This window comes from Chamaea fasciata, unplaced genomic scaffold, assembly GCF_029207755.1.
Source record: "Chamaea fasciata isolate MVZ Bird 193981 ecotype frontalis unplaced genomic scaffold, bChaFas1.0.hap1 SCAF_10, whole genome shotgun sequence".
Taxonomy (NCBI): Eukaryota; Metazoa; Chordata; class Aves; order Passeriformes; family Sylviidae; genus Chamaea; species Chamaea fasciata.
In genome coordinates this window covers 30668252-30694402 of record NW_027094095.1, presented here as the reverse complement: position 1 = coordinate 30694402, position 26151 = coordinate 30668252, and the positions used below count along the sequence as shown (strand labels likewise).

Sequence of the window (26151 nt, the reverse complement as noted above, 5' to 3'; positions counted from 1 at the left end):
CCCCGCTGTACCAGGCTGTTGCCTCTGAAGCAGCTGGGGCTGTTAAGAACCATTTCCAGTTCCACACAAGGTGGATCGGGTGACTGTCACTTTATCACCCCCCGAGGCCACCTCAAGGACAAAGGAAACACCCAAAACTAATGTTTGGGTATGGGGGCACTGGTGAGACCCTGGGCTCCCCCGGCTTCCATCCACCCTCGTTCTCCTGCCCCCATTGCAGCCCTTCCTCAGGCTGCACCAGGCAGCCGTTCCTGGGGAACCGCGGTGGCTTTGGGATTTCACAGCCTTGGAGACAAAGATTCCCATCGTGCGTCCCAACACCCTCAGTGCTCTCAGCCCACGCTTGGAGAAAGGCTGAGCTGTGGGCAGAGCTCTGGCGTGCCACAGCTGAGAGTCAGAGCTGCAGAAAATCCTAAATCCTTGTGAAAAGATGGAAGTTCTGTTGTTTTGTGGGGAACTGTTACAATGTAGGGAAACGGAGCTGTGCTCACCCCCAATATCCTTCTGGTTCCTACTGCAGAGCCCCTTTTCCATCCTCTCTGAGCTGCCAGGGGGGCAGTGTTGCCTGGGGGTATTTTTTCCACAACAAACAAGCCTGGAAAAAAGTGCACAACTACACACTGAGCTTGTGGGAGTGCAGTGGCAGGGCTCAGAGCTGGCCCAGCTGGAAGTTCCCACAACAGCTGATTCACACACTGAGGCTGAGGGCAGTGACAGCCTGGAATGTGACAGGGGAAGCCTTTAAACAAGGAGGGGGCTGCTTTTATATTTATATATAGATACAGAAAAAAAAAAAAAAGGGTAAGACTGACTCCTAATTAAACTATACGACCCTAAATTGCTTTATGATTTATTTTCTCCCTCCATGCTTTGTTATGTTTATAATTACTCAATCAATTTGTATTCTCTGAATTATTGGCTTTGGAGGCTGAGCTGTGCCCGGGGAGAAATTGCAGAGTTGAGTTCAGTTTACATCTGCAAATTGCTGTGCAATTTCACAAGGGGTTCGGGTATTTTCAAACTGCACTGCAGCACCTCAGCTTTTGTTGCAGTAGAACTCAAAGTTTTGGCTTTTCAAGAGAATTGCAGCAGTTCTAGAGCTGCTGACCCCCAGCAAAGAGGGACACTGACTGATGCCACAAACCAGGTTTGTGCCCTAAGGCAATCCAGCACAACCTCAGTGCTGCCAGGCACGAGTTTAAACTTTACCTGCACTACTTCCTTGTGCTTTTTATGCTGGGAAAGGAGAAAACTTCATGCTGCTTTTGCTAGTAGAGTATTTTAGCATTAATTCAAAATTTGGTCCTTTATTAGGCATTTTAGGTTTACAAATGGTAACAAAAGTATGACACTTCCAAAGAAAATAAATCCAATCCCATTCCCAATGCTCTTCAAAATATTTCTCCTTTAAAACAGTCTTTGATTGTTTCGTGTTTAAGTAAGCCAGAGGCTTTTCCTGGCTTTCCTCGAGTTGTGTCCATCACACACAGGCTCCTCTGCAGTGCTGGCACCTCTCACTGAGCACTCAGTCCTGCAGCTTCAGCTTCATTAACTGATTTTCTTCTGCCCTCTATTCTTGGAGTCCCAGAGTATCAGAACATTGAAGTAGAGCAGGAAGAGCAGGAAGTGAAGGCAGGAAACAACAGCCACGGCCACGGGGAACAGATCAGGGAGGCGCTGGGGAGGAGGTGCCGCAGCACTGAGCACTGACAGGATCCCCATCAGGGACAGGGACAGCAGGAACTGCAAGGCAAGGAATGAGCAACACCTCAGCCAGCTCAGCTGCCCCTGCACTGCTGGCTGCTCTGAACGCTTCCACGTGGCACAAAAAAAGCCACAGCACCCCCTCACTGCTGGGACTTCAGAGCTGGGAAAAGCTGCAGGTAAGAGGTAAAGGGACAAACTTTGCTTACCAGGCTCCTGACAATCCTGGGAAAGGACTTAAAGCAGGACGTGTAACCCTTGAGGGACAGGGAAAAGGCCTTGAGGTGGAGGTCCTCTGCCGAGGTCTTGTCCAGGATGGAGAAGGAGGCCAGGCACACGGCCAGGAAGGCGGGCGTGGTCACGGCGTAGGGCAGCAGCAGCCCGTCCTTCAGCAGCAGCGGCAGCAGGCTGGGGCGGGGCCACACGATCAGGAGGGGAGGGAAAAGCAGAGAACCTCTTTATCCTCACTCAAACTGGGCCGGAACAGAGTTCTCATGGAATCACAGATGGGTCTGGGTTGGAAGAGACCTTAAAGCTCCTCGTTTCAACCCGGACACTTTGCACTATCCCAGAGTGCTCCAGCCTGGCCCTGGGCACTGCCAGGGATCCCGGGGCAGCCACAGCTGCTCTGGGCACCCTGTGCCCACCCCCCAGGGAACAATTCCTGCCCAAGATCCCATCCAGTCCTGCCCTCTGGCAGTGGGAACCATTCCCTGTGTCCTGTCCCTCCAGCCCTTGTCCCCAGTCCCTCTCCAGCTCTGTTAACAGGAGAACTGGGAGCTCTGATTTCTAAGAGCATTGAAAGAGATTTGAATTCTCTGTTTCCAACTCACCTGAAAGTTGACACGAGTAGAAACCACGTGGCCATAAAGGGGATTTCATTTATGACTAAGCAGACTGGGCTAGAATAATAAGAATAAAAAGAGATATCAGCTATTCCCTGTTCAACCAGCACTCCCAGTCCATGTGGGATATCCCCATGGAACAGCAGTGCAGGTGACTGAAAGGGCAGAGCAGCCTGGCTGTGCTTGCACACCTTCATTCACAGGAGATTTAGAAAAGCAAATGTGCAGAGCTGTTAAAATCAGATATATTTGCAAGTGAAAGCAGCATGCAATAAGAAGACAAGGAAAAGATAAAATGATTTACTTACACTGACACGAGAAGAATAGACTTTTCATGGACTTGAAAGGAGAACAGGAAGAATGACAAGGCACAGCTGACCTTAGGAGAGAGAGCAGAGATGTGTCAGCCTGTGACTGCAGAGCTAAGAGGTGCTTTGGGGTCTGCAGGTGTGGGCAGCACCCAACCAGCTGAGTTTTCTCATTCCCTGCTGCCTTTCGTCCAGTGCAAACCCCAGGCACCCAGAGCAGCTCCTGGGAGCACCCTCACCTACCAAAACCACCTTGTTTGGAAGTTTATCCAGAATTAGTCACAAAGTCCTTCAGGTAGAGCCTCACTCTTGCTCAGCTTCCCTGACAAGAGCAAGGAATCACAATATTCCCACACACAGGGACTGGCAAATCCCACTCCTGGGAAGAATTACCCCCAGTTCTGACATAAAGTTTTGCTTCTCATCATGACCAGCGAAGAGAAAAAGTAAACAAATTGTCTTTTTATTACTTCACCAAATAAAAACGTGTAAAACCAACCAGTTCTTAGGATAACTGTTAGTTTTAGTTGTGATAAAATTAAAAAGAGGAATTATCTTGTAACTCTGAAACTTAGGACCCAGCTCCATCTAATTTTGATTTCAAGGAGAACTCAGTTTTTGCACGGGAGTCATGGCAATGTGCTTCAATTCAATGATGTGCCTGAGAGAAGGCAAACATTTTGGAAAATAGGATGATTTTATTTTCAAACCACTCATGAGCTCACAACGTCCATTTGGGGAATTTTTAATGGAATTTTGCAGCCAGCGAAGGAAGAAACACTGGCACTTTGGAAGCCAAACAAAAAGAGAAATCCCAATTCTGTATGAGGTTTGAACGTGTGTGGAATCTTCCAAAAGCTCTTCAGGGGAAGATAATAAAAATACAGAGTTAAATAAACAAAACTGAGCTTAAGGAACAAGTCTGGGTTTAAAGGACAGGTCAGAGCCCTGGATTTGAGGAAGTAAATCACTTTTTAACCAATCCCTTCAGCATTTGATGGCTCCCGCCCCCTGTGCCCTGCACAAGTGCTGGTCGCCCTCCATCCAGTGCTTGTGGTGGGTCCAAAACAAGGAGCAGTGACAAGCAAACACTCACCAAGGCAAACTTAAACCCTCGCAGGGAAGGCTGGACAGTGAGCTTGATACAGGCAGGGAGCAGGCTCAGGAATGTTACCGCAAAACTAAAGGATTGGGGAAGAAAAACAGTTTTAATACAGGAGTGACTGCAGCCATTAACACTTCACTCTGCAGAGCCACACCTGAATTCTTCACTGAGTCAAGGAGAACTGGGAGCTCTAAGTGCATTGAAAGATATTTGAATTATTCGCATTTGCAAATTTTAACTCAGTTTTAACCAAGCAGTTTAAATCACTACATAAACAAGCAGGGAGTTTTTCAGTCATAAATATTCCCTATATTTCTCCCTCATGACTTGGCAGAAAAAAACACAGTATAGGAAAGAACACAATTTGAGAAAATTTACTCCTCTGGCAAAAAATATTGCAGATAAACAACTACCTAAGGCACTGCAGTTATGTCTTACCTGAGTTTTAGCTGAGTTCGAGGAGATATTACATTCTTTATCTTTATAAGGACACTTAGACTGCACCAAATATTGGCTACTTTATCCTGGAAGGAAATAAAAAGGTAATCAGTGATAATTACAGAGAATTACACTCATGTTTGTTTGAACAATGGGGCTTGGGAGGTGGGGATTGTTGGGTTTCTACCATGAGAGTGCAAATAGCACATCACATTCTCAGATGTACTGGGGACGATTCTGCTCTTCAAAAACGGAAAGTTTCAAGAGTCCAAATTAAAACATGCTCCATAATAAGTGAGAAATAGTTCTTCAGCACAAGAAACAACACCTGAACCCATGAGGGCAGACGATTTGTGGAGTTAGGGCCGTGAAAGTGTCCCTGAGTAAACCCTGCTCCATGTGAATCCTTCCTCTGTGCTGCACATTTCCCCCTGTACCTGCTCGCTGCTCTCTAGCACTGACACAGTTAACCCCCAATAAATCAAGAAGTCTAAAGACATTAGCACTTGTGCTAGGATCACTTTCAAAATTAAATTTGTAACTGCAGCAGCTCTCCTGCTGGTGAAACTCATCCCCAGACAGCTGCTGGAGGCACAGCTGTGTAGACACAACTCCCAGCAGCAACTGAGCCGGGAATCTGCCGGGGATTCCGGGCAACACGGCCCTGGCAGCAGCAGCCACCTCCTCCTCCTCCTCCTCACAGCCAGGCTGATTTTCCAGCCACCAGCAAGTGTTCCCAGGCTGCAAATGGGAACTGGCACACAAATGGGAGCTGCACACAACCTGTCACACCCCAGGCTAAGTTACTGAGCGCTGCTTACGTGGACAAATTCTCGTTTTATCTCCATCAGCATCCAGCAAGTCAGTGCCCTGAGCTGCTCAGAAAATATTTGGGCTAATATTAGACTAAAATCCTCCAGCTCTTTCAGACTCATTGGTTATTGTCATTTCAAGCTTGGTACTGAATAAAAGTTGTGGTGAGCAAAAGGATTCCTTTATAAATTCCAAATAATTCTCAAGGAAAAGGGTCATTGGTGGTTTTTTTGGGGGGGTGTCTTTTTTGGACAGGTTATTTGGTGTTTGTTGGGGTTTTTTAAATAAGCTAGCAGAAAATACACCAAGAACACCTCCACTGCCTTTGGTATATCAGCACTAACTTTTGGGGGAAAAACACGCCAGCTGTGATATTATTTACATCTAAAAAATATTTAGAGAATAATTAAGATTAATCAAACTACGTGAGAATTTGCTTTAATCCCTGTGACAAGCTGGAAATTCAAAGCTTCATTTTCTGGGTTAAGCCTTAAGAAATTGAGAATCTGCTGTAAAAAGTGGAATACTGACTCGTGCCTCAATTAAAACAGCAGCAACTCCCTGTGACCTGGGACATGAGAACCCTTTCCTTTAGCCCAAATTCCTGTGGCATTGCCATTGGGTAAATGAGGAAACGAGTGACTGGATCAAGGCTCAGCACCTTCAGCATGGGCATGTCCACAGCCTGAGCAAAACCAAAAGCAGAAGTGGCCAAAAACTTTCAGAAAATATTATGGAAACTGCCCAAGGCGAGTCAAAAAGGAAGTTCTAGGCTGTATCTAAAACACCATTTAAAAATTATTTTAAAGAAATAATGAATCCCATTGAAAAGAGGGGAGCAGAACCCAAGAGGCTGAAGCCGTTGACTTTCAAGGTTACATCTTGTGACACTGTCAATTACTATGGAATCTATTTCAATGGAAAAATGTATGGATTGAAGTATGGGTTTGATGATGGGATAAGTGTTGTCTCCTGGTAGAATATCCTGGAAGATGCCAGCTGAGCTGGGGTTAAACTCTGGATTAAATAACTGGCAAGAAAGGACTGCTGAAGAAGCCGTCTCGAGTTACTCGCCCCGTGCTGTGTCTCCCCCATGAAATCCTAAAGGTCAGCCTGAAGGTTTCTCCAGGGATCTAAGAATACAGGACAGGGCAGTGGGTGGGAGAAGAAAACCATGCATGCCTCAAACAAGCCTCTGTCAATGGGAAAGAGTCTTCTGAGTACTTGCATGATTTGTTCCACGTCGGTGACGAACGGCAGCCAGCAGGCAGCGAAGGACAACAGCACTGTCCCTGCCAGTTTGGCCAAGAGCACCAACCTGCAACAGGACAGCACATCAGCACAGCAATGCAGCAGTGCAGGGCAGAGAGCTGCAGCACTGCTCACCCTGCAGGGCTGCGACACGCCACGATGCTCACCCTGCAGGGCTGTGACACGCCACACAGGTACCTCCCACAGAAACGAACCCAGCAATGCCCACCTGCACGTAAGGACAATGCCGTTCCCCGTGCCAGGCTGATTCCTGAGGAAGATAAAACACTTGAAACCCACTCACCCCTTTCCTTTCAGCCCCTTCTTGAAGCACTTTCCAAGTAAATAGCAAAAAAAGGGCAGGGAATGGTAGAGCTCCATTTGTTTGTAATTTAAGGCCAAGCAGAACGCCACGGAGCCCAGGAGGTCCCAGTCATGGGACAAACAAAGGACAGCCCACAAGGCCAAGCCAAGGCTCACTGAGTTGTATATGGTTTTTTATGTCAAGGACAAGATACACATCTCACTTGTGGAAGGCAGCAGTTAATGCCCTGAGGGAAAGCAGAAATAGCTTGTAAAATGAGTTTTGCCAAGTTAGTTTTAAGAACACGTTGCCAGTGGTGACTATGCTGCACCCAGAGATAAAAAAACAAAAAATTACTTCCATTGAAAGTGTCATTTTTATATTCCCAAAATTTGATTCAGAGCTTGCCCAGGCAAGTTCTGTGTGTTAATTACACATGTAATGTGTACTGAACCAACCCAGCTTTTGGTGGCAGTGACAGTTCTCTGCAACAAGCAACATTTTCTTGTTGGTATCTCCATGAGTAATGATAAAACTCTCACAAGCTTCCCCTTCCAGCTCCCACAGCACACCTGCAGAATATTCAAATACGTCAGTGTTTAGATTATGTACAATTTAGTTGAAGGACTTCTGCGGGGTTTGTGATTCTGTTCCACACACAGAATCATCCTCATCTATGAGCAGTTCCCTGAGCTGCTACCCCTGCTCAAACAGAGAGTAATAGTTGCTAAAAACAATGTTACTGCCTTGTGACTTTGTAAAGAGCTTCCCAGGCTCAGGAGATTTTGAAGAGATTAAGCTACACTTACTACTAAGCTGAAACAAAGTATTAACTTTGTTTTCTACAGAATGGCTTGGATTGGAAGGGACCTCAAAGCCCATCCAGTGCCACCCCTACCATGGCAGGGACACCTTCCACTGTCCCAGGGTGCTCCAACCTGGCCTTGGACATTTCCAGGGGTCCAGGGGCAGCCACAGCTCCTCTGGGCACCTGTGCCAGGGCCTTCCCACCCTCCCAGGAGGAATTTCTCACTAATATCCACTCCAAACCCACCCTCTGGCAGTGGGAAGCCATTCCCTCCTGTCCCGTCACTCCATCCCTTGTATTTCTTGTATTGTCAGAAATGTCACAATATTTTGTTTTCCCTCTGTCAGCCTAAGCAGCTGTGACAACACATCCAGCTTTGCCCACGGAGCCCTCAGCCCACTCCCATTTCCCACTCCACATCAGCAGGTGCATTTGACACCTCATTGATTTCACATCAGCAGACTCACACTGAGAGAGGCCCTGATGGCGCAGCAGCTCAGGGAAACAAATCTCTGCCTGGCTGGAGCTGCTCAGAGGGTGGCAGGGCTGGCACAGAAATCCGCAGGAAATCCCTCACAGCAGCTGCTGCACCTCCAGCACGGGGTGAAGAACTGACAGCATTGCCTGTTCCTGTACAAAACCAGTCCAAAACCAGGGTTGTTATTAACAGAAACCCCCTGTGAAGGTGTCCGGCAGCGCTGTGGAGCAGCCAGCCCTGAGCTGTGCGGCCGAGGCAGGAGGGGAGGTTTCACAGAGCTGAACATTTCACGCAGCTCCACCATCCCAGCAAGATCTAAGGGGATTCCCTGTGCACGCACAAATCACAGGAGCACAGCTCATCACTCTCCTCCCTGTCACAACCCCACTGACGCTGCCTGCACTGAAGTGACTGACAGGGAGATGAGCCGGAGGCACGGCAAGAATGATATTCATGTTGGGATTGATTTGTGCCAATATCAATAATTTTTATCTCCAGTATGTTTCAGACTTGCAGTTTGCTTTGATATCTCTGTTTTGAACCCCCCAGATGAGTTTGTACACAAAAGTCACCCCGTGCTCAGCTACCAAAGAGCTGCTATTCCACAAACAGGAATTCATTTCCACGCAGAACAAGGATACTGGAAGTGCCCATGGTCAATAAGGATGAGGCCTGGGTAAAGCAGGATGCAGAGAGCACTGGAAACCTGCCAAGAATGATCAAAAAAGAGAGGGGAAAAATGATGAGTCCAAAATGAGACATTAGACAGAGGAACTTCTCCTTCTCCAGTACAGAAATGTGCCCCTCCATGGTGCATCTTATATGTAGGAACCTTATTCTCTACAATTAATCATCTGTCAGGAATATTTTGTGGTTAAAAGAAAAAAAGGGGATAAAGATTTGCCATAAATGAGAAAATATTGACTATTGCCTGCCCTTAACAATAGCTCAAAGATCACCCAAACAAAATCTACTGTAAGGAGTGTTCAAGACAAAGCAGTTCCCAAATCCCCCCCGCCACACCACCAGTATTTTTTTTCTTTACTGCTCAAGTAATAAATTAATGGAAAATCTTGTTATTAAAAGCATTAACTTAATTGCTGTCGGATAAAATAAAGGCTTTTAAAGATGTTTTTCAGTGAAAAGCCTGTAAGATGAGCTATAGTGGTTGTCACCAGTTTTACACGGAACCCATCAGGGTGTTCTAGGTGTTAATTAACTCAGTGTTACATTTCTACTCTAATAGTGTTTTCTTTGTTTAATTTACACACACCAGGTACTTGCCTTTTTTTTAGCAGATGTTTCTTTCAAAGAAAAGCAATATAAAATAACTGCAGGGATATAAACCAGCGAATCAGCAACGAACACTGAAAAATAAAGATTAACTTCCCATTAGACTCCTGCCACAAGGAGGAGGCAAGGAAAAAAACCACAGGCAAATAAAAGATCAAAATATCAGAAATAAACTGGGCAGTTCCACTTCAAAGGACAAAAAGAAGCAGATCTACAGAATTTGATCTTGTTAATGTTTCTAAGGCTCATTTCTGATGTCCCAAAGCTGCTGTTCCACGTGTTCAGCTGTCCTGGCTGCTGGCACAGCCTCAGTCACTCTCTAGTTCCTGACATGCCACAGGCAAGGCAGGCATTTAGGAATGCCCCAAAGAAATCAGCCCTGCCTGCAGCCAGGTTGGGGGACAGGACAGAGACGTTGGGCCACACTGAAGGAATTCCAGATGATCCCACTCTCTGTGGGAATTAGCAGGGATGGGGAGAAAGAGGCTGAAAGCAGGGATTTGGCTTTGATCACCTGCCTACAGCAAGGATTTGTCAGAGGAAATCTCTGAAGGTTCCCCTGCCCAGGGTATGTCCAGCAGGTGAATTCTTCCTGAGTTGGCTTTAAAAAATCAAGGAAAACCTCAGATTTCCACCACACTTTCAGCAAATGTGCAGTGGCTGCAAGAGGGAAAGGAGATGTTGAAATATTTCAGTTACCCAGGGACGAATTGTTGGGCCAGCTTAAGTCACAACTAAATAAATATACCCAAGGTGTTAGCAAAACAAATACACTGATGCTTAAAATAAAGCTGCCATTGACCACCCTGAATTATCTTAATGCACTCTTCTAATGGCCCCTGTTAAAAAGTGTTTATCAGCTCTCCAGATCCATCAGTGTTGTGTCAAGTGAGTTGATTTCAAAATTAATAAAGACCATTTCAAGGGTAATTAAATACTAGTGATTTTTATTTTTTTTTCAATCCAATCAATTACCAGAGAGCAGACTGAGAGGTTTGTGAAGTACAGAAGAGCTATTGATGAACAACAAATTCTGCGCTTGCCATCAGAAAGCATTTTGTGCTAGAAAATGCTAAAGACGTTGCAAATGAAAGAAAACAGTACAAGAAACAGGAGTTCATTGGGTCATGGTTTGCGGTCCTGCTGCTGCAGCTACTGAATTATGGTACAAATTTCCTCCTGCTTTTGTTTGCACTTCAAAATAATCAAATGGTATAAGACAAATTGAGAATACAAATAGCAAAATAAATTTTTACTTTTTTGCTCACAGTAATAATAGCAAATATTTCTGCCTTTGAGATCAGCTCCTAATAAAGATCTCTGATACCTCCAGAGGTTAAGGCAGTAAATGCCAGGCTACATGTGAAATAATTTTACAATAAAAACCAAGTTAAGCTAAAACTAAAATCAGAATAGAAGGGAAAAGAAGAATATTTTCAAAGTTAAAAAGTGGATCTCTAAGGGTCTAAAGGTGGGCTACAAAGAGTAGTTGTTTTTTAGAGTTTTTAATTAATTAATTGGGTTGAAAACTTGTTTCTGTAATTTATATTTATCAGCCTCACAAATGATGGCAGGAGAGGACACAATGCAGGAATTTGGCTCAGAAATGGGCCTGGCAAAGCCACCCAATTAAAAACCTGAGAATAAAGCAGTAAAGACAGAGAAGCTGCATATGAAACATGCTGAATTAGTAAGCAAGACAAATGTGCAGGGGGATCCCAAGGAAATAAAATCTTCCTACCTGTTGTACGCATAAATAACTTATGGGGCTGACTCTCATAGCCCCGAGACGTGTGCAGAGCAACCCAATCAGGATTTATTAACTTTGCACTGTAAAACAAAGTACAGACACATCAAAATGCAGACAGTTCTCATTTCCCTTCACACTCCTTGCAGCAATAAAGATGACACACAGGAGCAGATTCCAAGCATTAAGATGAATGAGAAGGAATATTTCAGAGAGCAATAGTGATCAATGAAAGCTTTTCCTCACCACTAGATCAGTTTACACTATAGACTGGTTCACAATTAAAAAAAAAATAAAAATAACCTTTGGAAACAGTAAAAATGGAATACAATATTTATTAGGACAAGATAACCACCTCCAGTCTGGGTCCAGGGACTTTAAAAAAAAACAATTGTAAATACTTTTCATGCTTAAGTATTAAATATAAACCATTTACAGTTCACATAGATGCCCCACATAGCTGTGCCTGTGCACTTTAACCTACATTCTTATTCCATAAGTCTCATTCCAACAGCAGCAAAGCCCTTGTGGAAAAAGTATTCCAATAACAGAATTCTCTTTACATGATATCCACTCATCAAATGTCACTTGGGCTCTGCACACACAAGAGCTTTCCCAGGCAATGCCCCCTGTTCCTACAGCACTTTTCCCTGGGCATCCCACATCCAGCAGTGGCCTGTAAGGAAAGCTGAATATCCAGAAAGAAAAATGGATTTAAAACAGCATTTAAACTACTGAACTTACATGTAAGCACACACAAAACTGTGATAGGCAGTGAGAGGAGGATAATCGAGGCCCCAGTACAGCAGGTTGTTGTCACTTGTATTGAAGTACCTAGAAAAAAAAAATTTCAATTTTTTTTTCTTTTTAAAGACTGCATTTCCATCTTGGTTTTGACCTAAGGAAAGGCTGAATATTAAATGCATTCCAGATGAAAAATAGAAGGTGGCAACATCTACACCTGCTTCATTTTACTTCACATTAAATAAGTCTCAAGCAACAAAATAACAGCAGAAGTGATGCAGAGTTCTCACATTTGTGGTTGCAAAAAAAAAGCTGCTAAAGGTCACTACAGTGGAGAGGGAAACTCCTGGTTCTACCTGCAAACCCAGGTGGACCAGGTGAAAGGAAGGAAAAGGATTTTCCCATCTGGGGTTATGTTGTGTCAGGATTTCTATGGCAGGCATGAAAATGAAGTCACCTCCTCAAAATGAGATCAGAGGGGTTTGTGCAAGGAAAGGTGCAGCAATGAGGAGCAGCCCCTTCCCAACTCCAGTGAAACATCTCCCACTGCCACGGGGCAGGCTCCTGGCTTCTCCACTTCCTCTCTTCAAACGCAGCCCAGCTTTGACATTTATTAGAGTAAATTATATTTCTTGAATTCTTTATGAGCTGCCTGAAGTGTCTTCTGAACTGATGATAAATCATATTTCTTTGAGTTGCATCTCTGTCTCTTATCCTACAATTCAAGATTGCTCCTGCCAAGGCAGTGCAGATCCTTCATGCAGGATGTCACAGTTTGCAGCTTCCAGGGAACTTGCCAGTTTTGGGGGTTTATTTTTATATTTTACCTTCCATAAAGTTTTCAATAAAAAAAAGAAAAACAGCCCTTATGTATCCAGTAATATTTAGTAAGGAAGCTTTTAGAGTTTAAATTAGCAGCAGAATAAGAAAGGATGTTCCTAAAGCAGATTTTAGTAAATAGCGTCAAGACTTTATATTCCAATTTGAGCTGCAGCACCTATATGGCCTAAATTTCTACTCTAAAGAATATCAGGAATAATGCAAAAAACAAATAAAATATTTAGAATAATTCTCCTCCTGTTTTACATGATCTGTACAAATGAGGGATGCTATTCTTAAATCTAGAATCCAGAATTCCCAGTTTTAAAAATCTCATGGATCATGGGAGCAAACAATGAGCTCAGAGGTGTAAAATACAAGCAGAATTTCTTCCAGTCTCCTTTGTGAGCAGCACCTACCACTGCCAGATGGGTAAGTTGTAGGTGATTTCTTGCCAGTGCCTCTGAGCCTCGTAGTCTCCATACATGGGTGGTTTTCCTGCCCCTAAAAAGAGAGGACACAGCATTTTTTAGGACATCATTTGGTTTATAGATTGCTTTCCTCCAGTTATGTATTGCATATTAATTACTGATTTTATTCTCCTTCCCTCTATATTGCAAGCAAATAGAGATTTCACCATGCAGTCTAACAGAGAGAGAGAGAGAGAGAAAAAAAGAAGTTATGTGTTCTTTTGGCTTTCTGGAGATTTCTGCAATGAGCATTTATCAAGATACTCTGCTGTGAAGAACTGCTTCCTCATCTGACAAAAAAAATCATTTCCAAGTGCAGATGAAAAATGTGGTACTTTCCCTGAGCTAGGAAAATGCACATAATGGACATGTTACAGGGATTCTGTGGGAGCTGCTGCACTCCCCTGCTATGGGATAATTGTCAATATTCTCACTTCTGTTTCAGCCATGTCGTGGTACCTTATTATTAATATCATTATAATATTATTATTTGTCATTTTCATGGGAAAAAAAAGCATTATCAATGCCAATACTCCCCTCAATGGAAGGCTAACTGCGATAATGACAGCCTGCAAAGCATCTTCCCAGAGTTTATTTACTTCTATTAACCCGATCATTGAGAACAGAAACTGCACTGATTGTGCTCCCAGTGAAATATTGACATGAGCCAGACAGAGATTTAAGAGGTTCTTTAAAATATAGGAAAGCCATCTCTGGTTTTAGCCATGATCTATGTTTGTGGGAATCCCACTAGCTCAGCAATGTGCAATTTATTCCCACAAAGTGGAAAGGATCTCTTATCTCCGCTAATTTCTTCCTGGGTGGTGGAAAATTATCTCCACTCTCACACACTCAGCTTCAAGTTCCCCAAATAAGTCACTGGAGTTTCATCAGGGTCAATTCTGTAGCTGTAAGTCCAGTGGAACAAAGAATCTGTCACTGGATTATTGAAATAGAAAATAGATATTTAGCCAAATTTTAGAGTGTGTGTATCAATTTCTCAATCTCTAGAGGGGAAAAAAGGGATGAAAAAAATTAATTCGATACAGAATGATCAAAAGATCTTAATCCAAAGGTTTTTAATTATTTAAAAGCCAACTACTGATCCGTTAGTTTGATAATGCACATTTAGCTTCCATCTCCAGAAAGCACCAGGTACACAGACAAACTGATTTAAAAATTAATAGAAATGGAATATTTTATTTTAAAAGGCTCAAAAATACCTTAAAAGTGGTGATCTTATTCAGTTTTATCATCAGCCTGGGAACAGACTTTTTAAGGGTTTGAACACCTGTATTTAGCAGGGGTTGGCAATGCATTAAAAAATTTATGCACTAACCTATGAACCCAAATTTTTCCTCAATAATTCCGCAAGACCAGCTCATCACTAATTTTAACTTTTCAAAACCAGACATTAGTTTCTGCTTTTTCATTTAATTCCAGAGGCAGACCCAAAAGCAAGCTGATGGCCAGGAACAGGGAATGAGACAGAGATCCAAGGGTGTACAGAAAATGAGGGTGGAATTAAAAGTTTATCACATCTGCAGGAAGTCAAAGAGAAAAAAAAAATAATCCCAGTGGATTTATGTGTTTGACAGCTCTTTTTACAGCCAGCCAATGCTCGAAGTTAAGCTTTAATAATTTCCTGGACTGGATCAGATTCAGGTTTTCCTATTCCAACAGCAGTTATAGCAGCACTGTGGAGGAAATAGGATTTTAAAGTTGTTATTTTAGCTCAGGCTTTATTTTAGACTCTCTTCCACAATCTTGATTGGTCAGAAATTAAACCAACTCACAAAAATCTAGTTAGCAACGGAATTCTAAATAAATCCTCTTGCACTGCAAGAGAAATTCAGTGGATGCCTGAAGACAGGGTGTTTCATGCCTACAGATGGGTAAAAACCTCAGTCACCTACAGATCTCTCAGAAATGGCATTTTGAAAAAGCAAACTCAAACCAAAACAATTGGAAATGCAGTTCAGCTTCAAGCAAATAAACCCCAGAATGAGCAGTTTAAAATCAGAATGCTCCTGAGCAGCTCCAGCTCCTCAGGGGATGAGGCTCCCCATTGCCTCAATAAACCAGGGTAGAATTTAACTTGTGATTCTTTGGGCTGATGAGGATTGAAAGTATTGGTTGATTTGTTATCTTTTTTGAACTTTGCAGAGAGCAAGCCTTGTGCAAGTTTATTCCAAGTGTGGGAATGGAAGTCGCTAATTCTTTGCAAGCTTTCTGCCACAGGAAGGAGAAAAACTCATCCATTAGCAGGATGTAGCTCTGGCTCCTGCTGTAAACAAGCTTAAGGAGGTACAGAGTCATTGTTCACTCCATGTCACCTCTGCACTGTCTTCATTAGCACCTGGATTAGCTAAATATATGCTAAATAAAAATATAAATAATAAGATTATATCTGCTAGAGAATTTCAAAGACAGTAGGAGGTAAATGTACGAGTGGATGCAATATTCTGCAAATAAAGGCACAGGGGAAAAGAGCCAGATATTGATCTCAAAATATTAATGATCATCTGATCATCAGCACCACACAAAAAAAAACCCCAAAATGACCCAAAAAAGACCCACAAAAAAACCAAAAACAAAAACCACCAACCAAACAAAAAACCCCAACAAACAAACAAAAAAAACGCACAACGAGTTATGGTGGTTTTTCCCAGTGCTTTTCTCCAAACTGTGATGTTAATCATGGCACACTTCAAAAAAACAAAAAAAGAAAGAAAAAGGAATTCTCGGGGAAGTCAGTAAGAACTAAAATACACCAACAGTTGAGATAACACACTGCTTCCTATTTATGACTTTACATAAACAACAATAAAACAAATAAGCAACAAATACCACTGATATTCATGTCTCCCTGTCCCTGAGGCTGTCCTTACCTGAGTAGGAGCCCAGGGACACGGCCCAGCGCACGGTGAGCGCCAGCAGCACCGTCAGTGTCATCAGGCTCCACTTCTCCATGGCTGGCCTTGAGGACACTGCAGCCACCTGGGGACACAGCAGCAGCATTGTCACAGCACCAGCCAGCCCGCTGTCCTCAGCCATGGCTGCTGAGCAATCCCTGCATTGATAACTCACTGTGTTATTAACAAGCACAGGGGTTTAAAGGTGACTCAATGTCCCAGCGTTCTTCCTTTCCTCAGGTGAGAGCACCACAGGTCGTGCAAAGTGCACGTCTGGTGTAGGCACCGCTGCTGGCTTCAACAGAATAAAAGTTATTTAAAAGTTAAACAGGGTCAGGAGACATTATTCTCCATCCTTCTACCCCCAAAAACAAACAGAGCTGATGTCCCACCTAGCTTATTTCACCACACTAAGATGTAAGAAATGTTGCCAGGCCTGTCAAATTGAAGGCTGTGTGCATTAAACTCAGAAATCAAGAAACAGGAAAATTATTACGTTATCCTGTGGAAAAAAAAAAATCTAAAAATTAAACCACTAACTATAAAATATGCAAACTTTGACCCAAAGAATCAAAAAAAATTAGTTTGAGCTAGGAAAAAAAGTGAGGAAGAAACTACTCCAGTCCTGAGGGGCACAACTGCCACAGACTTCCTTGCAGAAAAGGCCTCATTTGACTTAAGTGAGTTTAATACACTTGTTATTGACCAAAACAAAAAATCTCATACAGCAGAAGCATGGAGCTGCTGTTTCAGTAACAGACAAGCAACATCTAAGACATGCCTAGGTTATTCTTCTCCAACTCCACCCATATTTATTTACTATTCACATAAAGGTGTGACCCACCACCAAGGGGAAAAAAGAAGTTAATTTATAATATAAATCTGTGGCAGCAGATCTCCATCTATAGGTAGAAAGGTGAACACTGATGCTTGCATGTTTTCACCTGTGCCTAAGTCACAGGGGAGGCACTTTTACCTAAATAAAAGATACATCTGTCCTTCTTTTCTATATCCCCACAACACTAATTAATTATACTTTCCTAATTATTACATAGCACCAGCCTCACCTACAGAATCCCACATCTCTGTTCACTTTTGCCATTCCCTGCACTTGGAAAAACAATTGTTTTTTGGGATATTGAGTTTCTTTCTCTGCTCTCAAAAGTGGCTCTTAAAACATTCTTTTCTACTTATTTTTCACCTTTAATAATTATCCCATACTACCCATAGCAAAAAGCCATGCTGTTATTAGATTCTAAAGCACAGAACTCTTAATTCTTGGTATCCTGTGGGTAACAATGTCAGACAAGGAATGATTCTTAGGCGATGATAAAGCCAGTTTGGCCAGTCCCAAACTTTTCACCTTCCTCTGGATGTACAACACCTGAGGGTCTCTCATGATCCCACCTGTAAGCATGAGGTGAAAATCACAGCTAAAAAAACACCCCCAAAAATGCTATCCTTCCACACTGCCTACGATGAAGGCTCAGATAAACAACACCAATACAAACCACCCACTCCTGGCCCAAGGAAGCTGACAGAACTCAGCCACAGACGCACGGCCCTGAATAGAACTTGCTTTATAAGAGGTGTCAGCGCACATTTCAGCAGCTGAAAAACGCACGCACCGAATGAAGAGTTTAACCTGTTGCAGCAATACCTGTCTACAACCCTACTGTTTCCCTAATCCTTGTCAGGAGGCGCCTTTATCCCTCACCTCACCCTCCCCTTCTCACACCTCGCTCTGCCCCGGCCTCCTCAGAGCCCCCAGGGCGGGCTGGAGCTGCGGGGCGAGCACCGGGGCCGAGCTGCGAGCCCACCCCAGCGGACCCTGCTGCCCCTCGGCCCGCTAAATCTCCTCGACTGGCTCTCCCCTCTCAGCCCGCTCTCCCTCAGCTTTTCAGCCCCCTTAGCTCACTCTCCCTCAGCCTCTCAGCTCCCTCAGCCCGTTCTCCCTCAACCTTTCAGCTCCTCAGCCTCTCAGCCCCCTCAGCCCGCTCTCCCTCAGCCTTTCAGCCCCCTTAAGTCCTCAGCGCCCTCAGCCGGCTCACCCCACAGCGGGCTCACCCCACAGCGGGCTCACCCCACAGCGGGCTCACCCCACAGCCGGCTCACCCCACAGCCGGCTCACCCCACAGCCGGCTCACTCCACAGCCCCCACGCCGCCCTCATCCCGCTCACCTCCCGAAGCCGCTCAGCCGCCGCTCTCTCTCTCCCTCAGCCCCGCTCGGTGTCCCGGCTCCCTCAGCCCCGCTCGGTGTCTCGGTGTCCCGGTTCCCTGTTGTCCCGGCTCCCTCAGCCCCGCTCGGTGTCTCGGTGTCCCGGCTCCCTCAGCCCCGCTCGGTTCCCCGGTGTCTCGGTGTCCCGGCTCCCTCAGCCGGTACCGCCCGCGGTCTCTCCCTCACGGCGCTCGGGCCGGGCTCGCGCGCTTCCGCCCGCGCGGCGCCTTCCGGGCGCGCTGTGCGCGTGCGCGGGGCGGGAGGCGGGAGCCCCTCAGGGAGGCCCCGCCATGGCGGCGGCCGGGAACGGAGCGCGGCCCTCAGCTCCGGGAGGAGAGAACGCCCCGGGGGGATCTCAGAGCCCCGTCCGCAGCCTAACGGGAGAGCTGGAGAGGGACTCTGGATAATTGACAGGGGAAAGGGGGAATGGTTGCCACTGCTAGAGGGCAGGGCTAGATGGGATTTTGGGAAGGAATTCTTGGCCCCGGCGCAGGGTGCCCAGAGATGCTGTGGCTGCCCCTGGATCCTTAAAAGCGTCCCAGATCAAGCAACCTGGGATAGTGGAAGGTGTCCCTACCTATGGCAGGCGTGGCTCTGGATGGACTTAATCGTCCCTTCCAACCTAAACCAGTCTGGGATTCATGTTTTCCTACCATGCCAGCTAGCTGGGGAGCAGCTCCTCAGCCCTTACAGCTTGGAGACAATATCTGGGAACCAGTTGGTACGTAAAGCTCATAATAATAATATAATAGCACATATAATGATTCCAATAGCACAGAACCCCAGGCTGGGTCAGGCTGGAAGGGACCGCGGTGGGATTATGTGGTGCCACCTCCCTGCTCAGGCAGGGCCATCCCTGAGCACAGGGCTGTGTCCAGACAGATCCTTGAGGATCTCCAGCGAGGGAGACTCTGGAATCTCTCTGTGGTGCACCATAGGCCTCACTTTTAAACCCTTCAGTCTCACCCCTTTTCATTCTCTTGGAGGTCTTGACAAGGTACAGAGCATAACAGAAATCAGAGAATCACGGGATGGTCTGGGCTGAAAGAGACCTCAAGGATCATCTCATTCCGCCCCTTGCCAAGGGCAGGGACACCTTCCGCTACCCCAGGCTGCTCCAAACCCCATCCAGCCTGGTCTTCTCTTCTGGTTGTGTGTCTGACTGAGGTCAGGACATGAAACTGAAAAGAATACTGGTTATTCTTAAAAATAACACCACATACTGAGGGTTTCACGCCTGCCAGGTGAGCCAGCAGCAGTGCTCTCCTTGGACTGGAGTGCCAGGGCTGAAAGCTGGGGTGGATTTAAACACAGCTGCTACAAAAAGCAGATGTGGTCAAGAATTGTCTGATCCCTTAGAACAGAAATGTTAAAGTAAACAGAGATTACTGGAAAACAAAGTGATTTATAATAATTTTTTTTCGGATGTGCAGATTATTTTTAAAATATATAAGCGCTATAAATATAATATTGTGTCACACCAGAGATGGCTTTTCTTCCTTGATGTTTTTGCAGTGCAGGATGCTGATTTCCACTATCCCAACCATTTCTGAGTGCCAATTCTTTGGACATCCCGGTCCCTCTTACACCTGCCATGATTACAGCCACGTGTGGTGTTGCCTCATGTGGGGTGGTGTGAAGAGACTGAAAGCTGTTTTAAACAGATAAAGGTAAAAATCACACCTGTTTGCTGGCTTTCCAAGGTGTTTGGAGCCATAATCCTGTGGAAAATGGCAAATTATGACCATCAAACTTTACATAGTTTGCCTAATCTGATATACTCCATAATTTATATTCCCGCTGGGGAAAGCGCATCCGTTTCAGGATTTTGACAGGATGTCTGGAAACGACAAGCCTGTAAAATAAGGATAACCCTACAAATTCATCAGTTACAAACTAACTTTAGAGTTACACCTGCTGAACCCACAGCGGCTGGAGCTGCTTTATGGCACTGAGACACGCGATGCAAAGTGAATTCCCAGCCTGAACCCGGGGGACAATCACCAGGGCAGATTCCTTTTTTCAGTACCTCTCTCCTCTCCTTCTACTCTCCCTTCCAGGATTTTCCATGCCCGGAATTCCCCAGGCAGCAAGGCCGGGGAGCGCTGATAACTCAGCCACCCCCAAGTTCCTGCGCGTTGCCTGTGGGCTCCTACCTCAAAAAAAGAAAAAAAAAAAAAAAGGGGGGGGGGGGGGAAAAAGGAGTTTTTTGATTTTTCCTTAGAGATTATTGCCCATTCTTTGCCGGAGCTGCGATGGGCGAGCAGGAGCCCAGGGCCGCACATTTTCAAGTGCATTATTTCAATTAGCCGAGCGCTCTTTGTTGCAAGGTGAAATCATTCACTCCGCGGGAAAAAGCTTTTTTATTGAATGCTTTCTAAATACCCGCATCGGGCGCGTCGCCTGGAATTGAGTCTCTGTCACTTGTGTTTCTGCGGTGACTTTGAGCAGATCAATGACTGGAAAAGGCATTCAGGACGCGTTGATACCGCGGGGTAGGAGACGAGCCGGGCTTTGGTGCTCGGGAGTAAAGAGAAGCCGATAATGAGCAGATAAACGGCTTTGATTAACCCTTGGCGTTCTCGGGAGGCTTCGGAGCTCCGCTGCCTCCTCTCCTGCACCCCGGCTCTAAGGCTCGATGGCAGCCGAGCGGTGGCAAGGCAAAAATCCCGCGGGTATTCCGTAAATTTGAAGCGAAATGCGGCCAGAATAATGAGAAAGTCTTGCCTAGGGCGGGCGGGAGGGAGGGGGAAGAGCCTGCGGCCATAAAAAGTTCCAACTCCTCCAGGATTTCGTTTCTGAGCGGAGCCGTGGTGCCGGAGCGAGCGGGGGAACAAACTCTGGAGGCGTTTGCAATTGCGGATTCCCCAGTCTGCAGGTTCCCAGATTATCCCGAGCCCAGGATAAATCCCTCTGTGCCCGGGATTTAGCGGGCACAGAGCCAGGCGCTGCGAGCCCCGCTCTGAGCCCTCAGGAGCCTCGGCTCTTTCTCATCCACCTTTGGCGAGCAAAACCAGGTGTAAACGTGTCAGAAATCGCTACCTGAGCTCGCAGGGAGATGGATTTATTTTTATTTCCCCCCATGAAATATTGGCACTTTAGAAAGTAATTATAAATTACTGAGGGTTTGGGGTTTTCTCTTGAATCCTTGCGGTTCTCTGGGCGCTGGGGGACACGGGGTTTCCCTCGTGGATCCCAGCCCGGGGGATGCTCCGAGTCCTCGGTGAAGCGGAGCGGGACATCCCATCCTTTCCTGGAGAGGAGAGGTTGGGCCGTTTTCGTGTGTCCCGGCTTTTCCCATTCGGCTGAACCTCGAGAAAACCGGGATTTTATCGCACCTGGAGTTCCAGGGCGCTCCCTCTCACATTTTGCCGTCTTAATAAAGTCGCGCGGTTCCTGCTTCATCAGCTTGCTTACCAAATCCCGGATTAATAAAGTTTGCTTAGTTATTTAAATAGATTAAATGTCACATTTTAAACGGAAGGGGAAGGTTCTACCTTCCTGACCTATTTTTCATTTCTGATTTAGAAAAAGGCAAGATTAGCATGGATATTGCATTTTCAAGGACCTCGCCACTATTAAATAGACTGTTAAGTGCATTTTATGGCTGAAGAGTCTGTTCCCAGTTCAGTCTGGAAGACGTGCTAAGTTCATCTCTACCTGCTACATTGAACATTCACTGACTAAAATACTTCCTGTGGATGTAATACCTATGCTCTGTGTCTTCTAAGTACATAACGCTTAATGTTTTAGGACTGGTAGCACGTAATTCAGTAAAAGCCCCCGGAATGGAAGTGTTCCCTCTGGAGAAAACTGGATGGCGGGTGTTTGCCCGGTCGCGGCGCTCCCCTGCTCGGAGACGGATGGATGGCACGGCTGCTCCCGGCTGCGGGCGGAGGATGAAGCGCCTCAGTCGCCGCCCCGAGGGAAGCCCGAGCGCGGATTGTCCGCGGCCGCGGGGATGGGCAGCGTAATCTGAGCGTGGAGCTCGCTGTGATTCATCTCTCGCTGCCTTTTAACACCAATAAAGTGTCCCCGGGAATGGCCTGGCTGGTTTTCCGCCTCCCCGGAGCCGGCGGGGAAAGGCCCCGAGAGCACTTCGAACACGAAGGAGAGACCACAAAACTGCCCGAGGTGCCCCGAGAGACAAAATCCCATCGAATTCCCGCGTCCCCTGGGAACTGCCCCCTGACCCGCACCCGCAGGGTTGAGGGAAAATCCCCACTTCCCCTAAAGCAACCTTCGCTGTCTCTCCCAGAGTGGGAGACCCCCGAGGGCCCCGCGAAAGATGAGGGGAGGCTCATCCCAGAGAGAAATGTCTGCGCTCCTTCCTTTGTGCCCGGCCCCGGGCCGGCTCGGGCAGTGCTGGAGGCGCGGGCGGTGCGGGTTAAATCCCCCGGTACCGCCGGCGCCGACCCCAGCCCGGAACCCCCGAGGAAGCCGGAGCGTGTCCCGAAGGTGGCTGATGTCGCCGCTGGATGATTTCCCCCGGCCGCCTCTCGGTGCCACAGACCGAGAAGGAAAGGTCTCCGCTGGACATCGCTCCCCGCGCCCCCCGGCGCGCTCCCGGCGCTGTCCCCTCCGGCAAACCCGGCCTCAGTTCTGCCCTCCCGCAGTCTCCCATCGCTTCCCCCCTCCGGGGACACTGCTGGGGGCTCGGCTGGGGCAGGCGGCGGGGACACCCCGAACGCTGGGGCTGTTACTGAGATAAAAACCACACGCGCGATAAATACGCGTTTATAAACAACCGCAAAAGGGCTGCTCCTGCCTTTTCCAACGCTCGCCGGAGCCTTTCAACACCCATTAGCCCGAAACTTTCAGCCCCGCTCTGTGTCCGGGAGAGAGCAGGGATGCTATAAATAGGCGGCGTTGGCAGCGCGGACAGGGAGGAAAGGGGGGCGCAACTCCCGCGGCAGCGCAGCGAAAATCAGAGGGTTCCCCGAGAGCCCCGCACCGGCCGAGGAAATGGCCCTGACGAGCCTCATCTCGTCCCTTTTTCAACCAGCGTGATGGTTTAGAGGATTAGGGCCAGATCCTATCGCCAGATCCTATTATAAATTCCTTCCCCCGGCGGAGGGAGCGGCGGGGCCGTAATTGGAATAAATAAGGAGCGGGGTCGGGGAGGGTGCAGGGGGTGGTGGCGCTGGGTAAACTCTCGGGGCTGCGGGAGGGTCATTTTCCCGGTGTTTCGGATCTAGTTACTTCCAACACACCCCAGGGACCGACGTGACACGACTTATACTAATGGGCATCTGTCACCGGCCGTGTCAAGTTTTACCATATGCGGCGGACAAGTTCGTGGAAGGGAAAACAAGGGAAAGAGTTTCTGCTGTCTGGCTGTGGCCCGTGGCTGAGGGAGCTTGGCCGGGATGCGCTGCTCCCGGCTGTCCCCGGCCCGCCGCTCCCGCTCCGGCTGTGTGGGCTGCGGGAAAGCCGCTCCCGTCCCGGCTGCAAACCCTCCCCTGTTTGGGGACCGATTTTTGACCCCCCCTGGACGCCCGATCCCGGCCGGTAGCTGTGCGGGACCCGCCGGAACGCCCCGTCGTGACGCCCGCTGCAAGAACGCGCCCGGGTCGGTGTCGTCCCGATCCCTGGGAGTGCTCCCGATCCCCCGAATCGCTCCCGGATTCCCGGGCGACTCCCGGCTCCGGGGTTACTCCCAGCCCCGGGGGTGTTCCCGGCTCCGAGGGTGCTCCCGGCCCCGGGAGAGGAGATGCTCCGGACCCCGCGGGCCGTGAGGGCGATCCCGGTCCCCGCTCCGGAGGGTGTTCCCGAATCCGGGTGCGGCGGGGATGCTCCTGATCCCGGGGGTGCTCCCGGCCCCGGGGGGGCGCGCCCGTTCCCCGCGGGTGCAGCGGGAGCTGCCGCGCCCCCCGCAGGCCCCGGTGCGCCACTGCAGCCCCGCCGCCACCGGGGGCCTCCACCTGCCACCGCCCGGCCCCGCCGCCGCTCACGGCCCCGCGCCGCTCACGGCCCCGCGGCTGCGGCCAGCCGGCGGCTCCCGCGGGGAGGTGGCGGCACGATGGAGGGCTCATCCCGGGGTTCTCCCCGAGCCCCGCGCCTTCCCGGTGCTGCCCGGCCCCGGGAGCCGCCGCCGCCCGTTCCCCGGGAAAGGCTTTTCCTGCGGGCCGCTGCCCTGGGCGATGGAAGGGAAAGAGGGGCAGAGAAAAGAGAGGCCGGAGGTTACGGAAGGGAGAAGCGGTTCGCGGAGGGAGGCAGCGGGCAGGAAAGTTGCCGGTGCCGCCGCCGCCGGCGCGCAGATGCCGAGCCGAGGCATCGCTGCTATGTGGGGAAATATGAGCGAGTAATTTTATAAGTAACAAAGGCTGGGGAATGGAATGAGCCCCTGTTATCCGGTGTCCTCTGGAAGCCCTGGATCAGCAGCTTCTTGAGCCTCGCAGCGACTCCGGGCAGAGGCTCCCTTCTTTTTTCCCAGGGGATCGGCTAAATATAGAACCCCCCCTCGATCGCACGAATCACCCACCATTTGCTGTTTGTGCAAAACCGATTAGCCAGACACAACTGTGAAGCGGCCCGTCCCTCTGACACGGCCGCATTCCGCTCCGCGGGGTTCCGCGGGGCCGTGGGTGCCCGTGCGGGGCCCCGCGTGTCCCCGCTCCCTCCAGGTTCTCCCTGTCCCCGGCACATGATTAGCGAGTCCTTATTTATAAAGTTCAAACGATCTCATCACCGGGGCTGCTCGGTTTATTTTAGTCTATGTATGCGGAGGTATAAATATTTACTTAGGAAGAAATAATATTTACTGCTTACCAGGAAAGCAAGGACACTTTTATTTATATATTTATTTTAAATCCGCGGCTGCCGGAGGGTTGTTGGAGGGGGAATGAGCGCCTGGTTCAGCTCCTCCCGCAGCCGAGCCTGCTGCATCCCGCATCCCGCCTGCTTTTTACGCCGCCGATTTTCCTAACAAAGACAACGAATTATTTGAGCGGAAAAGAAAAAAAAAAATCCACGACGGTTTTCCAAGGGGACAAAAATTCGACTTTGTAAGAGGGAGATAATAAAGCACAAAACACTGTCAGCGCACAGGAGACACCGAGATCTCACCAGGCTCAACCCTCCGATGCGCCGCTTTAAATATTATAACGCTATATATTAATTTTTTTTTTCATTTTGACTGTCTCTTTTTGTTTTTTAGCTCCGAAAGCACACATATATATAAATATATGTATGTATATTATTTTGAATTTTCGCAGCTGCCATTAAAACTGAGTTATTGGTAATTAACTGGAAAAGGCCGATCTCTTCCTGCGGGAAGAGCCGCTGCTTTAACCCTGGATTATTTCCCTGATCTAAACGAAAGAGCCGAGCTCGGACACCGCACGGCCACGGCCTGAAAATATATATTTATATATTTATATTTTCCCCTCTAAAATAAATAGTAAATATTGATTAAATCGACCCGCCGTGTTTTATTTAAAATAATTTCCCTTATAATTAGCCCCGACCGCATACCCAAAGCGTACCTATTCCGGCCGGGAATGCCGCAGCGCCGGGATGTAGCGTCCAAGCCAGGCCGAGAAAAATTAATATATTTAGGGAAACACCACGGCGCGCTGGCGGGAGTCTCGGATGTGCCGGGGAAGGTTTGATTTAGAAGGAAACAGGGTGATGCCGGCTCTGCCGCGGCGGCCGCTCCGCGAACGAGCGGGCCCGGGCGCTGTCGCTGCGCGGCCGCGCATCCCGAACCGGGTGAAGGCATCGAGGGAAACCCGCCCGCACCGCGAGCGGCGGAACCCAAAACTCCGCGGCCCCGGAGAACGGGAGAGCTCCGCGGCCGCGCCCCGAGCGCGTCTCCGAGCTCCGCGGCCGCGCAGCCCCGTCCTGCGGGCGGGGGTCACAAAGACACCGCTCACACCGAGACGGGCA

The 26151-nt window shown here is 47.9% G+C and overlaps 1 protein-coding gene across 2 annotated transcripts; it reads right to left on the bottom strand.

Moving 5' to 3' along the window:
- Positions 1–1291: 1291 nt before the first annotated feature.
- On the bottom strand, positions 1292–18464 carry ALG6 (ALG6 alpha-1,3-glucosyltransferase). Of its 2 annotated transcripts, none has more exons than XM_066192971.1 (16): positions 18224–18464; positions 16218–16337; positions 16019–16127; positions 13077–13161; positions 11839–11928; positions 11089–11177; positions 9339–9421; positions 8696–8760; positions 6769–6954; positions 6396–6531; positions 4401–4486; positions 3954–4038; positions 2858–2928; positions 2538–2606; positions 1914–2112; positions 1292–1743 (listed from the first exon to the last, which is right to left on the bottom strand). In XM_066192971.1, the coding sequence occupies exons 3-16, from the start codon at positions 16098–16100 to the stop codon at positions 1549–1551; spliced, it is 1521 nt and encodes a 506-aa protein (XP_066049068.1). In that variant the 5' UTR covers positions 16101–16127; positions 16218–16337; positions 18224–18464; the 3' UTR covers positions 1292–1548. The 2 variants fall into 2 exon arrangements, with proteins under 2 accessions (XP_066049068.1, XP_066049069.1); XM_066192972.1 differs by having other exon boundaries at positions 16218–16333.
- Positions 18465–26151: the final 7687 nt, after the last annotated feature.